The sequence below is a fragment of the Barbus barbus genome (assembly GCF_936440315.1).
Source record: "Barbus barbus genome assembly, chromosome: 17".
Taxonomy (NCBI): Eukaryota; Metazoa; Chordata; class Actinopteri; order Cypriniformes; family Cyprinidae; genus Barbus; species Barbus barbus.
In genome coordinates this window covers 10,561,003-10,573,622 of record NC_136745.1, presented here as the reverse complement: position 1 = coordinate 10,573,622, position 12,620 = coordinate 10,561,003, and the positions used below count along the sequence as shown (strand labels likewise).

The window sequence follows — 12,620 nt, the reverse complement described above, 5'->3', positions numbered from 1 at the left end:
AAATATTACCTCACCTGAGAAATCTGTTTTATGTTTTTATTAATATCCTAGCATCATAATGAAAAGTTTTTGATTGTATTTTTTTTTTTTATAATTATTAATATCCATTAATCACTGTAGTCTCTATATTCTGACTGAACTGAACCGAACTGAAAAAAATTATATTTTAGTTGATTTATGCATTTAGTGTAAACTGTTGTTAATATACAAAACTATTACTTTTTTATATCCAGGAGTCTGTATTTGTTTCTTTCTGTTTTTCCACATTTTTATTTTGTTTAGTTTTTACCTATATTTGTTTCTATTATATTTTTTATTATACTAATTTTATTTTTTATTTGACATGTTTCCTGCAGTCACAGTAAGTCCTTCTTGCATCGTTTCTGTCGTGTCACTTAATAAGCAGAAGATGCCTGAAGGAAACTGCACCCGAACAGTGTCAGCAGCACTTCCTGATTCTCAGCTGGGGAAAGTCAGCACATTTTATGAGGTCACTGTGGCTATAAATAGTGCTGCCTCAGCCGGGAGGAAAAATGTCTGCAAACCACCAAGTATTCAATAACTGCTGCACAAAGGGTGTCACTGAAGCTTATTCAGCTGTAGATCTGCTTATTTTGACTGTGTGAGCGGTTACGGTGGGCGTTGGATTCTCGTGTCGTTAGAGGACTGTTGCAGTAGCCTACAGTCATTGCTAGTGCCATCACATTCATGCCATCTGCCACCTGCTGTTGTGTGTGTGTGTGCATGTTTGAGGAGTGTTTTTCTTTTCTTTTCTTTTCTTTTGTAAATATTATGCAAACAAAAAAAACTATTCATTATTCATTGTAGTCCATCTATCCATGAAATTGCATATAATTATAGTTTATAAAAATAAGATTTTAATATATTTTTGCATTTAGCATTAATAGTGGATGATAATGTGCAAAATTATGACAATTGTATTTCTATCCAGCTGTCTGTATTTGTTAATTTATCTAGTGACAGGACAAACAGCAGATTATTTATTTACACCCAATAAATACAGCGTTGCTGATTAGCTTGATTTGCTCATGACTACTGTATTATATTTGGTTCTCTGGTGACAGCAAGATGTTGACAAGGATGTTGTGTGCTTTATCATATTGATAAAAAGCTGTGAAGCGAAGATTTGTAAAGAAACATGTCTTAGAATATAAGCTAAGACGAGACTGGTTTTCCTTTACTGTAAACAAAACTTGGTTCTCATGAGACCTATGTCATCTGCTAAACGCCACTCTCTCATTAACACGTGCACGATAGTTAGCGGAAGCTAGAGATTACACTTTATAACGTTTTAAAGGTGCCATAGAATGGAAAACTGTATTTCCCTTGGCATAGTTGAATAATAACAGTTCTGTACATGGAAATGACCATTGTTTCCTCCTCCTTATGTAAATATTGTGAATAAAAACGACCACTGAAAAATAGGCGAATCAGAACATAACACCGACTGTTGCATAACAGTCGGGATCACTAATAGTTATGCCCCCAACATTTGCATATACCCGCCCATGTTCTAGGCCAGCCGAACCATCAGAAGTTCCACAGGTATTGTGAAGAAACAAGCGAGGACAACAGCGAAAATGGCAGATCATGGAAATAAATGTTATGTTCCAGGCTGTGCAGGGGATGTGAAGTGCAGGGATGGGTTGGTGTCTGTATTCAGAAAATCACGGAAAGTAAATAACGCGAGCCACTAAAGGGACATGGTTAGCTCGTTGCTAGCGGTAGCCTGTTACACTGCAGTACATAAGATTTCATCAGGAGAGATGCCTAAGGATGATGGCTAATGATTTTCAGATCCTGAGCACCACTGACAAGCATCTGATCGTGTAAAATGTGTGGTAAGTACTGCCGCTCAGAGTACATGCAATCGCGAATCTCGAAAGTGAAAGTAAAATGTGATCGTGCATTTGAAAACCGTTTCAATGCCCAGCATATTAATAGCGGCTCCCTGATGCCCGTATTTTATTTACAGTATAATTACCCGACGAGATAGACCTTTTTCCCGAATAACCGATGAGCGGCGCCATGATGGATTCTACCTTCCATTTGGGTGCTCTCGTGTTCCCAGAAATCCGTTTAGACGGGGTAAAAAAAGATAGACTAAACTTAAACTTTTTCAATATAACTTAATATAAAATTGTGCAGAGGGTTAAGCTGTGCTGTTGTTGGCTGCCACAGTAACGGCAATAAGCTAAGGAATTCTTTAAAGTACTTGTTTTGCGTATCAGAAAATCTGTCATGTCCGGCGCTGTATGCATGGCTTGCAGTGCTTATGTTAAAATACTGAGTGTGAAATAATAAAATGTTAAAATAATGTTTGCTCTTATCATTCTGTGGACAAAATCCCGTGAACTTCGCCTCGATCGGGAGCTGTATTTGCGCTCATCTGTTTTCAATGGAGCTAACCTCGCGTCGCTTCATATCATTTTCCCACTCATTTAACTATGACTGGTCCTTTACTGCAAAAAGACGGTCATTGCGACACTGTAAAGTGATGAAATAATGGCGCCACATGATTTTTTACACCGTTTTCACGTTATATTATCGGCTCGGAAAATATGTAAATGTGACTAGAAACCAGAAATGTATAGCACCGTTCTAGTCAGGCAAGACTTCCGCGTTCAGAAAAAGGTCTATAACTGGGCGAGAAAGTATTGAAATATATATTTTCCCTGTGTTTCCTTCCTATGAGCTACTGAAATGAGCCGCACTGTGAAACAGCCAATCGGAGCAGAGCTCAACATTATTATTCATGACCCTTTCACATAAGCCAATAACAGATCATTTCATTCTGGGGAGAAATTCTAGGGTTGTAAATGGACATGTAAAACTGTTTCTGGAGAATTTTTGCCCTTACCTACGAAACGGTCGTCCATAAATTTTTGCCCTTACCCAGAGCTGTGTGGAGTACTTATTATGATGGATGGATGCACTTTTTTTGAGCATTAAAATCTTGACCCCATTCACTGCCATTATAAAGCTTGGAAGAGCCAGGACATTTTTTCATATAACTGATTGTATTTGTCTGAAATAAGAAAATCATATGTACCTATGATATACCTATGATGTCTTGAGGGTGAGTAAATCATGGTTTAATTTTGGGGTGAACTATCCCTTTAACTTTGGGTAGTTAAGAAGGAGATGTCAAAAATGGTGGTTGGGTTTTCTGCGCTGGTTCTGTACTAAATATAGTTAATTCTGGAATATTGGTAAAACTGATTGTCTATATTAATCAGTGACATTCTCTCTGTTTCTCTCCCTGCAGTGTTTGACTACAGCTATCGGGACTATATTCTGTCGTGGTACGTCCCCTTGAGTCGAGATGAGGGCCAACTGTATCAGATGTTGTCTGAGGACTTCTGGGAAATGACCAAACAGCTGCGAATGCATCTGTCTGAGGTGGACGTGGTCAACCTGGTCTGTAACGACATGGTCAAGACCCTTCACACACACTTCTGTGACCTCAAGGCTGCTAACGCAAGGTGAGACAGGCAGCACTTCTAGCGGTTTAATTGAGATGGACATAAAATTGTTACCATTGAATACATGCAAAATGCACATTATCCTTTGTCAACACTGTCAGTGGACTTGTAAACAAGGTGAAATACAGAATCTGTTTTTGGCATGCTTGGTTATCGTTCATGACAAAGTATTATTTGTTATACTGACTGGTACTTTTAGGGCTGTTAAGCGTTTAAAATTTTTACTCTAATTAATTAACGCCTTCTCATGAATGTTGTTTGAATTTAGTGCACAAATAAAAAATGACCAGATTCTATAGTAACATTTATAATGTTACTAAAGAAAGTTGAGTATGATAATGAAATTAAGAAATGTTTCTTGAGCAGCAAATCATCATATTAGAAGGATTTCTGAAAGATCATGTGAGACTGGAGTAATGATGCTGACAATTCAGCTTTGATCACAGAAATAAATTACATTTTAAAATGTTCAAATATAAAAAATTTTTTTTTAAATTGTACAAATATTTTAGTTTTTTTTTTTTTTTTTAAGATCAATGCAAACAGAGATATCGTCTTTTTTAAATTCTGCCTACAAAAGCTGCTCATATGGGACTACAACGAGTTACTTCCTGGGTCCGATATGTCAAGAACCTAGATAAACCCCGCCCCCGGGAAAGGGGTGATAAAACTAGGGGTGCACATAAAAATCTATTAATATATGAATCGTGATTCTGTCTTCTAACGATTCTAATGGAGTCCCAAGTTTCAAAATCAATGTTCTAAAGCAGCGATTCTCAATACTGTTCCTTGCATCCCCCTGCTCTGTGCACGCTCTGCCCTGCATATGTCTCTCTCTCTCATTAAGATCACCAGCTCAGTGAATACACTTATTTTCACATAGCAAGAAAGCGTACATGGATGAGCATGCGGTTGCCGTACTGTATTAAAGCTTTAATCAGGATAAAACCGTATATTAAAAGCTAACAGAAGCAGTAGCACTTACAAATAACAGTGTATCTAAAAGTATGAGACCGCAACAAACAATGATTGTGTTTATGGGGTGCAGTCTAACATGTGTTCATGCTTCGTTTTAAAAAAAAATAAAAATTTACCTTTATTCCACACCGCTTTGTCCCTTCTTCTATAAGCGCGCCAATCATTTCCTACTTTTATGAAGCCCCCTCCCTCAGAAGGGGGCCAGGACAATTTTTAATATAACTCCGCTTAGATTGGTCTGAAAGAAGAAAGTCATATACACCTAGGATGCTTTGAGGGTGAGTAAAACACAGGCTAATTTTCATTTTTGGGTGAACTAACCCTTTAAGAAACAACATTTTTACTAAGCCCAACTTTTGAATGCTGATGAATATGTTTCAGGCGTTTTACTTCTTCCTCCAAAAACAACGTTTAATGTGGTTTCTTTAAAAGATCTAAATGTGGTTATCTGGATTGACCGAGCAAAAGCCTTTTCTTTCATCTTTACTCTGATAAGAGCACAGTGCTTGTTGGAATTCAGTCTGCTTGGGTTTGGATCATTCACAAGCACTCTCTTGATTGGATTCATTGATTACTGATTTGTCAGTGGAAAGGAAGCCAAATGATTTGCTTTATGAACACACACACTCTGGAGATTCATATTTCTCAGTTTGATTGATTAACATGTTTGAAGACTGCTGACGACTTTAAAACCCCAGCCTATAATATGACCCTTTGTTTTACACAAAACATCACACACTTACACACTTGTCTTTCCATGTTGTTCCATTTGCTTACACACTCTCTCTGTGTGAGTGTGTTGGATGTGGATGCAGTAATGAGCGTTTCTGCCGGTCGCGTCTTCATCTGTGTGTGTGTGTGTGTGTGTGTCAGTGATCGATCTGCACAGCTCATTAGCATCTTCTGTTGCCTTTCCTTTTCTGCTTCTCATCTGTCTTCCTCCACCTGCTCTGTTTATCAGTCTCTGTCCATTTATTAAATATTTCCCCCTTCGTATTTTATGGTCTTAATATGCTCTGTTGGTGTGATTTGGTTAAATAAGAAATAGTAAAATACATAAATAATAATATTATAAATAACTGTCTTGAAGGTTTCAAAGTGCTTTATTGGCATGATTGCTTCGCATATTGCCAAGGATGAAAGGAAAATTGTATTATATTATATTATATTTAAAAACAACAAAAATTATTTTAAAGGGTTTAAAGGGGTCATATGATGCTTTTTTTTAAAGATCATTGTGTATTTGGTGTAACAGAATAGATTGACATGCTTTAATGTTCAAAAAACACATTATTTTTCAAATACTGTACATTATTGTAGGTCCTCTATGCCCCGCCTCTCTCAAACGAGTCGTTTTTTCTACAAAGTCCCTCCTTCAGACAAGCGCAGTCTGCTCTGATTGGCCAGCTGACCCAGTTCATTGTGATTGGCCGAACACCACAAGCACTTGTCGGAAATGTAACACCCCTTTCCATAATCGCGTGCTTCATCTTTCAAAATAAACTTAAAGACAGTAAATAATGTCCTTAGTTTTACTATCAGTTCAAGCCCGAGAGGGGAACAGAGTCACGTGACAGACACAGTGATGAAGCTCGTAACGTTATGTGTTTGCACACAAGCCGCGATTAAAAAAGCGCTCTCTCTCTCTCTCTCTCTCACTCTCATTCACTCACACACACACGACGCGCAAAACTCTGCATTTGAACAGTCAATAGCAAATACAGTCGCTGATTCAGAAGCGCCAGATTGTCAAAGCAAAGTCAGAATTACCTCCTCTCCTAGGTTCACGAAACGGTCGTCCATAAAATGCGTTTCTGTTCTGTTGTAAGTAATCTAAATGATTCCTAAATGCATCTACTTTCGGAAGGCCAAATAAAGTGTTTTTGCTTTCACACAGAAACACACAGCGTCTCCCTGACATGACATGGCTGCATCAACACAACTGCGGTTACTGAAACCACGCCTTATGCAAATATTTCCACATCGTGACGTAGACATGTGGGGGCGTGTTTGAATGAGCCGTTTTAGGGGGGCGTGGCAGAGTCTTAACTTTGATTTAAAGGATATCTCTTTGGTTTTGAGACTTTAGTTTTTGCAACTTCAGGGATCTTATCTATGCACAAACAGCTTGTAACACTCCAAAGAGAAAGGAAAACTTGAAATCACATCATATAACCCCTTTAAATACAATAGAATACAATAGTATTTCTCTTTCTCTGTCTCTCCAGGCTGGAGGAAGTACCACGGGCGTTTCTGTTGCATCCGTGTCTGCGTAGTCTTGATGAGGAGCTGCATTTCCTGCGCTGCTGCGCCCGTCTGCTCATGCTGCGTCTGCTGCCCACGCGGGACGCTCGTTCACGCAGTCTGCGCCTCTTACTGGTGGAGGTCGTCACTACTAAAGGTGACTCTCACTGAAGCTTGTGTACACTGTGATATTTTTCAGGCCTTACGACTTTTGCTTGTCAGTACAATGTGACAAAAAAGTGCAAAAAATTCAAAAGTTAGCCAGAAAGTCGTTCATATATTTACCGCTGTTAAATTCTGGCTCTTTTTTCTTTACGAGCACATCAATCGGGTAGACAGGAGACGTTTCAGACGCGCTCTTCAACTTCACTTCAGCGTCAGGCGCGAGTCAAACGAGCGCAGAAACGGAACTGTGCTCGCAGCGTGTGCTCTTCAATAAACGCACAAAGGCGCAGGCGTGCTCATAGCCTGTATCATTTCATATCAAAGCACGAAAGAAACCATGAGCATGCAATGTCGTGATCAGTTAAGTCATGAAGTTATCAAAAAGGCGATTAAAGCTGCCATAAAACTGTGCTTGCATGTAATGTTATATATGAGTAACATTAAGAACATGTCTCTGAAATGGTTTTCAAAACTGTCCTGGAGCTTCCTAGCACTGTCTCCTTCATCTAACACGCTCGATTCAACTCGTCAGCTCATTAGAAGAGACTGAAATGGGTCAGAAAAGGTGATGAGAGTTGAGAGAAAATACGATGCGTGTCAGATCCACGTCACGTTTAGCAGCAACATCTCTTAAAGAAATAGAAGCCAATATAACCAATAACCAGCTGCTGTGATGTCTGTTCATCAAGAACAAAAGAAAAAGAGGAAATCAATAACTTTTATAATTTGAAGGATTCATCTGTATTTAGTTTAGAATTTGGTGTTTGATAACTTTATTTAATTTCTGTATATTTCTGCTGAGGGGCACAGGTAGATAAATATGACATTTATTATAATGGATTATGTGAAGATTGTTTTAAGTTCACTTAAATTAGAAGTTATTTTTAAAGTCCAATAAATGTTCAAATTGATAGCTCTTAATTATAATGTAAAGTTGAATGGCTATAGTCAATGGTTAAATATTAGGGGGAAACATTTTTATAGGGAAGTCAGTATTAATTGGTATCAGTGATCCTGGCCTTCAGTCACAAACAAAGATGCCATTAAACAGATATTCAAAATATACTGTCTTTATGTTGTTTGTACATTAATTTGAAGATTGAATGTGAAATTATTGCAATATGAGAGTATATTTAAAAACTTTAATGTTAGGTGGGATTAATCGCTCGCTTGACTCGCGCCTGACGCTGAAGTGAAGTTGAAGAGTGCGTCTGAAGCGTCTCCTGTCTCCCCGATTGATGTGCTCGTAAAGACGTTCTGCGACTGAATAAATGCACTTCTTGTCAAGAAAAAAGAGACAGAATTAGCAGTTATGAGTGGAGTGGCCAACCCTAGCGTTAACGGCGTTAAATAATTGTAACGCGTTAAACTGGAAGAAATTAATTGCCTACGTTAACGTGCTAATTTTGACAGCACATATATTTATATATTATTATTTATTATTCGTTATTTATTATTTATTATTATTTTTTTTTTTAATTTATTTATTTTTTATTTATTTAACCTGAAAAATGTATTACAGTTTTCACAAAAGTGTTATGCAGCACAACTGTTTTCAACATTGATAATAATAAGTTTCTGCTAAACATTCAGCTTTGCCATCACAGGAATACATTACATTATAAAATATTTTAACTTTCATCCGAAAATAGCTGTAGCTATAGAAGGGCTGACATAGTAGTAAGAAACAAACAGTATTGTGACATTACCATCACTCTATAGTAGGTGACAGAAGAAATTATAATATAATCTTATTACTTGTATTAAACCACAACAATTCTTATAATATGCAGGAAAACTCACACAGATTGTGTTGTGTTTAGTGAAGATATTTCTTTAATATGGCTGAAAGCAGTACAAGACTTTGATAAGTAAAAGTTGCTTTCATGAATCAAAATGAGATGCAGAGATTTGGTGCTCATGTTCTACACACTAATAAATCCCCCTCTCACAGAACAAAGCTTTCCTTTGCTGACAGTATCATAATTTGAGAATTAGATTTTGGGAAAATCTTTTTGGCTCAAGCTTCAGTGTCTCAACGGACATCTCTCTGCATAATTGGATTGGACGAAGCTGTTCAGTGCTCATCTGTGTTCTTACAATGCTGCTCTTGTGCAGAACTGATGAAACTCATCTACTGCAGGTTTTTTTTTTTTTTTTTTTTTTACAAATCGTGAAATTGATTCCAGGACATTTTTGATGAGCACCAGATGTGTGATTGTAATCGTCTTTGATTTGCCATGAAATTACTAAATACATCTATTATAGGCGACGGACAGACAGGCTGCTGGAGAGAGAGAGAGGTTGTGATGACTGCTGGTAGTTCATGTCAGTATGATACAGAGAAATCATGGATTCCTGCAGGATATTAAAGAATTTTAGGTGTTCAGAAATCTGCCATCACTTACACGTGATGATTAAGTAATTTCCTTTTACCTAAAAGTTTTTTCTTAAAAAAAGTAGTTTGTCCAAAAAGGAAAATTTGCTGCGAATTGACAGATTTGGAGAAATTTAGCATTACATCATTTGCTCATCAATTGATCCTCTGCAGTGAATGAGTGCCGTCAGTTTGAGAGTTCAAACCACTGTAAAAAACATAAAAATAATCCACACCACTCCAGTCCATCAATTAATCTTGTGAAGCAAAAAGCTGCATGTTTGTTGGAAACAAATCCACCAACATATTTTTAACTTCAAACTGTTGATTCTGGCTAAAATATGAGTCCTCTATTCATAATATTGCTTTATCCAGTGAAAAAAAATAAGAAATATGCATAGATCAAGAACCATTTAAAACGGTGTAAAACTTTTTCACCAGAGGAAACGATATTATGGATTTTGGGGCTTGTATTTTATGGCTCAAAGTGACGTAGTAATGGATTTGTATCATACAAACATGCACCTTTTCGCCCTACAAGTTAACAGAATTGATGTACTAGAGTGGTGTGGATTACCTGTGGATTATTGTGATGTTTTTATCAGATGTTTTGGGGTGAACTATTCCTTTAAAGCCATGAAGCTAATATTTTTCCCAGATCTGTGCAATTTTCCATGTCTCAATGCTGGTTTTCATTCAGATCAACTAGGAAAGTGTGAATTTCCAACTTCCTGCTTCGAGCAATAATGGAGCATAGCACTTGGTTTTGGGTTTGATTCCCGTTAACTGATACCTGCAAAATGAAGGGTTTTAACGTCACAAGAATATACAAAATAATAATTTTTTAATAAAGATTAAAGATTAATTTCTGCCCTATTGATTCAGGATGCAGCTGGTCTGGTCTCCTCTGGTCTGGGGATATACTGGAGGAAGCGTTTGCATCTGTTGTCTCAGACTGGCAAGTTGCCACTCATTTTTTTCAGGGCGAGACGTCATCCGCCAGCTCTGTCTGGCAGTAATGAGGCACTGCCTCGTGCTCCGTCTGCTGCGTCTCAGCGTTCCTCATCAGCACTACGTCAACAAGCTCCTGAGCTTGTCGTATGATTTGTTGTACGATTTACTTTGAAACAGTTTTCACTCAGAAATTGCTAGTAAATTGTACAAATAATTATGAAGAGACACACTGAATTAAACATGGAATTTTGAAGTAGAAAGACTGAAATAGTATTTATAAACTTTGAATTTTTTTTTTTTTTTTTTTTTTACTGTTAGTGAGCTGCCTTGCTTTCTGCAGTTTACATAAGCAGCTACTCTCTAAGGCAGCTTTTAAACTAAAAGAAAACTTTGGATGAACCATTGGATGAATCTCTATATCTGACCTCAGAAGCACACCTCAAGTGAAATGCATGGTGGAATTTGACTCAGAATTGATTTGTTCAAATGCAAATGTTGTGCAAATGAATTGATTCCGATGATTCGAATGAGTGATGGCTGCATTTTCACGAATCAGAACAATTCATTAATTTTTTAAAATTTCCTTTGTTTTTAATATTTAATTTAAATTTTTTTGAGACTTCCATTTAAATACTTTAAAATTTCATACATTTTTTTGTGGAATATTTAGATGCACTGTTTTTTCTTGTTTATATGAATTGTAATATTTTATTGAATTTTTTTGTTGTTGTTGTTGTTGTATTTAGTCTAAATATGTATGTTCATGTAATGCTGTCGCCCTAATTGAGATGTTTTGTGTTTGTAAAATAATCAAAAATATTTTTCACTGTTTTTACATAATCAAATGCATGCTCTCATATATAGATTTGGGAAGTATGATTTTTAATGAATAATTTGTACATATAGTGCAACTGAACTGATTCATCAGTTCTTTTGAGCATATGTGCAGAAGACTGCATTTTCACAAATCAGAATGATTCATGATTTATTAAAATGATTTCCTTCATTTTATTGTTTGAAATTTTCATTGAAATATTTGTAAATTTAATTTCATTTAACATTATCATTTCTTTTTTTAGTTTTCTTTTTTAGGTGAAATATTTAGATGCAGTGTGTTTTTCTCAGTTATGTAAATTGTAATTAATTTATAATTAATTTTTTAGTTGTTATCTGAATATGTTCATATAATGCTATCACCCTAATTGAGATATTTTGCTTTTATAAAATGCTTTGATTGTAAACATTAATAATATACTTTTTCTGAGTAACGTCATATGTAGCTACAGTAAACCTTTTTAAAAGGGTTGCTGGACTGTAGTTCAGTTATGAGTAGCTTGTCGTTTGTGAAGCGTGCAAGGCAATATAATTATGCTGCCTACCCTTTGGAACAGTCCTTATGTTGAGGTTGTCAGCTCACTGGGTTTAACACAAAGCTATTAACATGTTCTGTCTCTTTCTCTTTGTAGTGTTAAAGCCGTTGGTGGACGCGTTGAGCGATCCAGACTACATTAACCGCATGCTGCTAGCTCAGTTAGAGCACCGAGAGCAGGTGATCGAGCATCATAAGAAAGCGTACACATATGCGCCATCCTATGAGGAGTTCATCAAACTCATCAGCAGCAGCTCTGACATACAGTTCCTCAAACAGCTCAGGTACGAAAACATTCAGCGGCCCATCAGTGCCATTTCATTCTGCATTCATTTAGTGGCGCTTTCTGTTATTGCTTATTTGTAGGCTTAGGGATTTGTAGGACCCAATGAAATCTGTTTAATTTTTTACCAAATTCTGTGTTTTACATTTTAATGGTTTAATTGAATCTTTATAATTAAAAACGGATGATTTTTATTTATATAATCATATCATATATATATATATATATATATATATATATATATATATATATATATATATATATATATATATATATATATATATATATATATATATATAAAATTAGCATTTTTATCAGGCTCCTATGTTTAGGTTCAGTAATTTTACTCTAATGGCAATGTGTATGTTCTTTTCTATGCAATTAAAGTGAAATAACTGAACATAAATATAGGAGCCTAATAAAAACGCTCATTTTAGAAGAATATTTCAGAAGGCACATAGAGGCTGTTGCATCTGAATTCTTATATATATATAGAGAGAGAGAATCAAAATGAGATTAATGCATATTTGCTATTTTAGTATCATTGAGGAGCTATTCTAGTTTGTATTAATATTTGAGTCAGTATTTTTTTTTATTTTATTTTGTGTTTTCATTTTAATAGCTTTTTTTATGTCTATAGTTTGATTAATTTTTAAATTTTCATTAACATAAAATAAAACTAAATTAAAGTACCTTGGCCTTGACATTTATTTCAATGATTTCAATTTATTTTAGGTTTGTTGT

The 12,620-nt window shown here is 35.9% G+C and overlaps 1 protein-coding gene across 1 annotated transcript in view; it reads left to right on the top strand.

The window, feature by feature from the left end:
* LOC306882945 (sorting nexin-25-like) overlaps nt 1–12,620 on the top strand; it is a 61,788-nt gene that overhangs the window by 14,305 nt on the left and 34,863 nt on the right. The window contains exons 3-5 of the mRNA XM_079437967.1: nt 3,290–3,506; nt 6,713–6,885; nt 11,691–11,877. Coding sequence (XP_079294093.1) covers nt 3,290–3,506; nt 6,713–6,885; nt 11,691–11,877 — 577 coding nt within the window. The remainder of the gene's footprint in view (nt 1–3,289; nt 3,507–6,712; nt 6,886–11,690; nt 11,878–12,620) is intronic.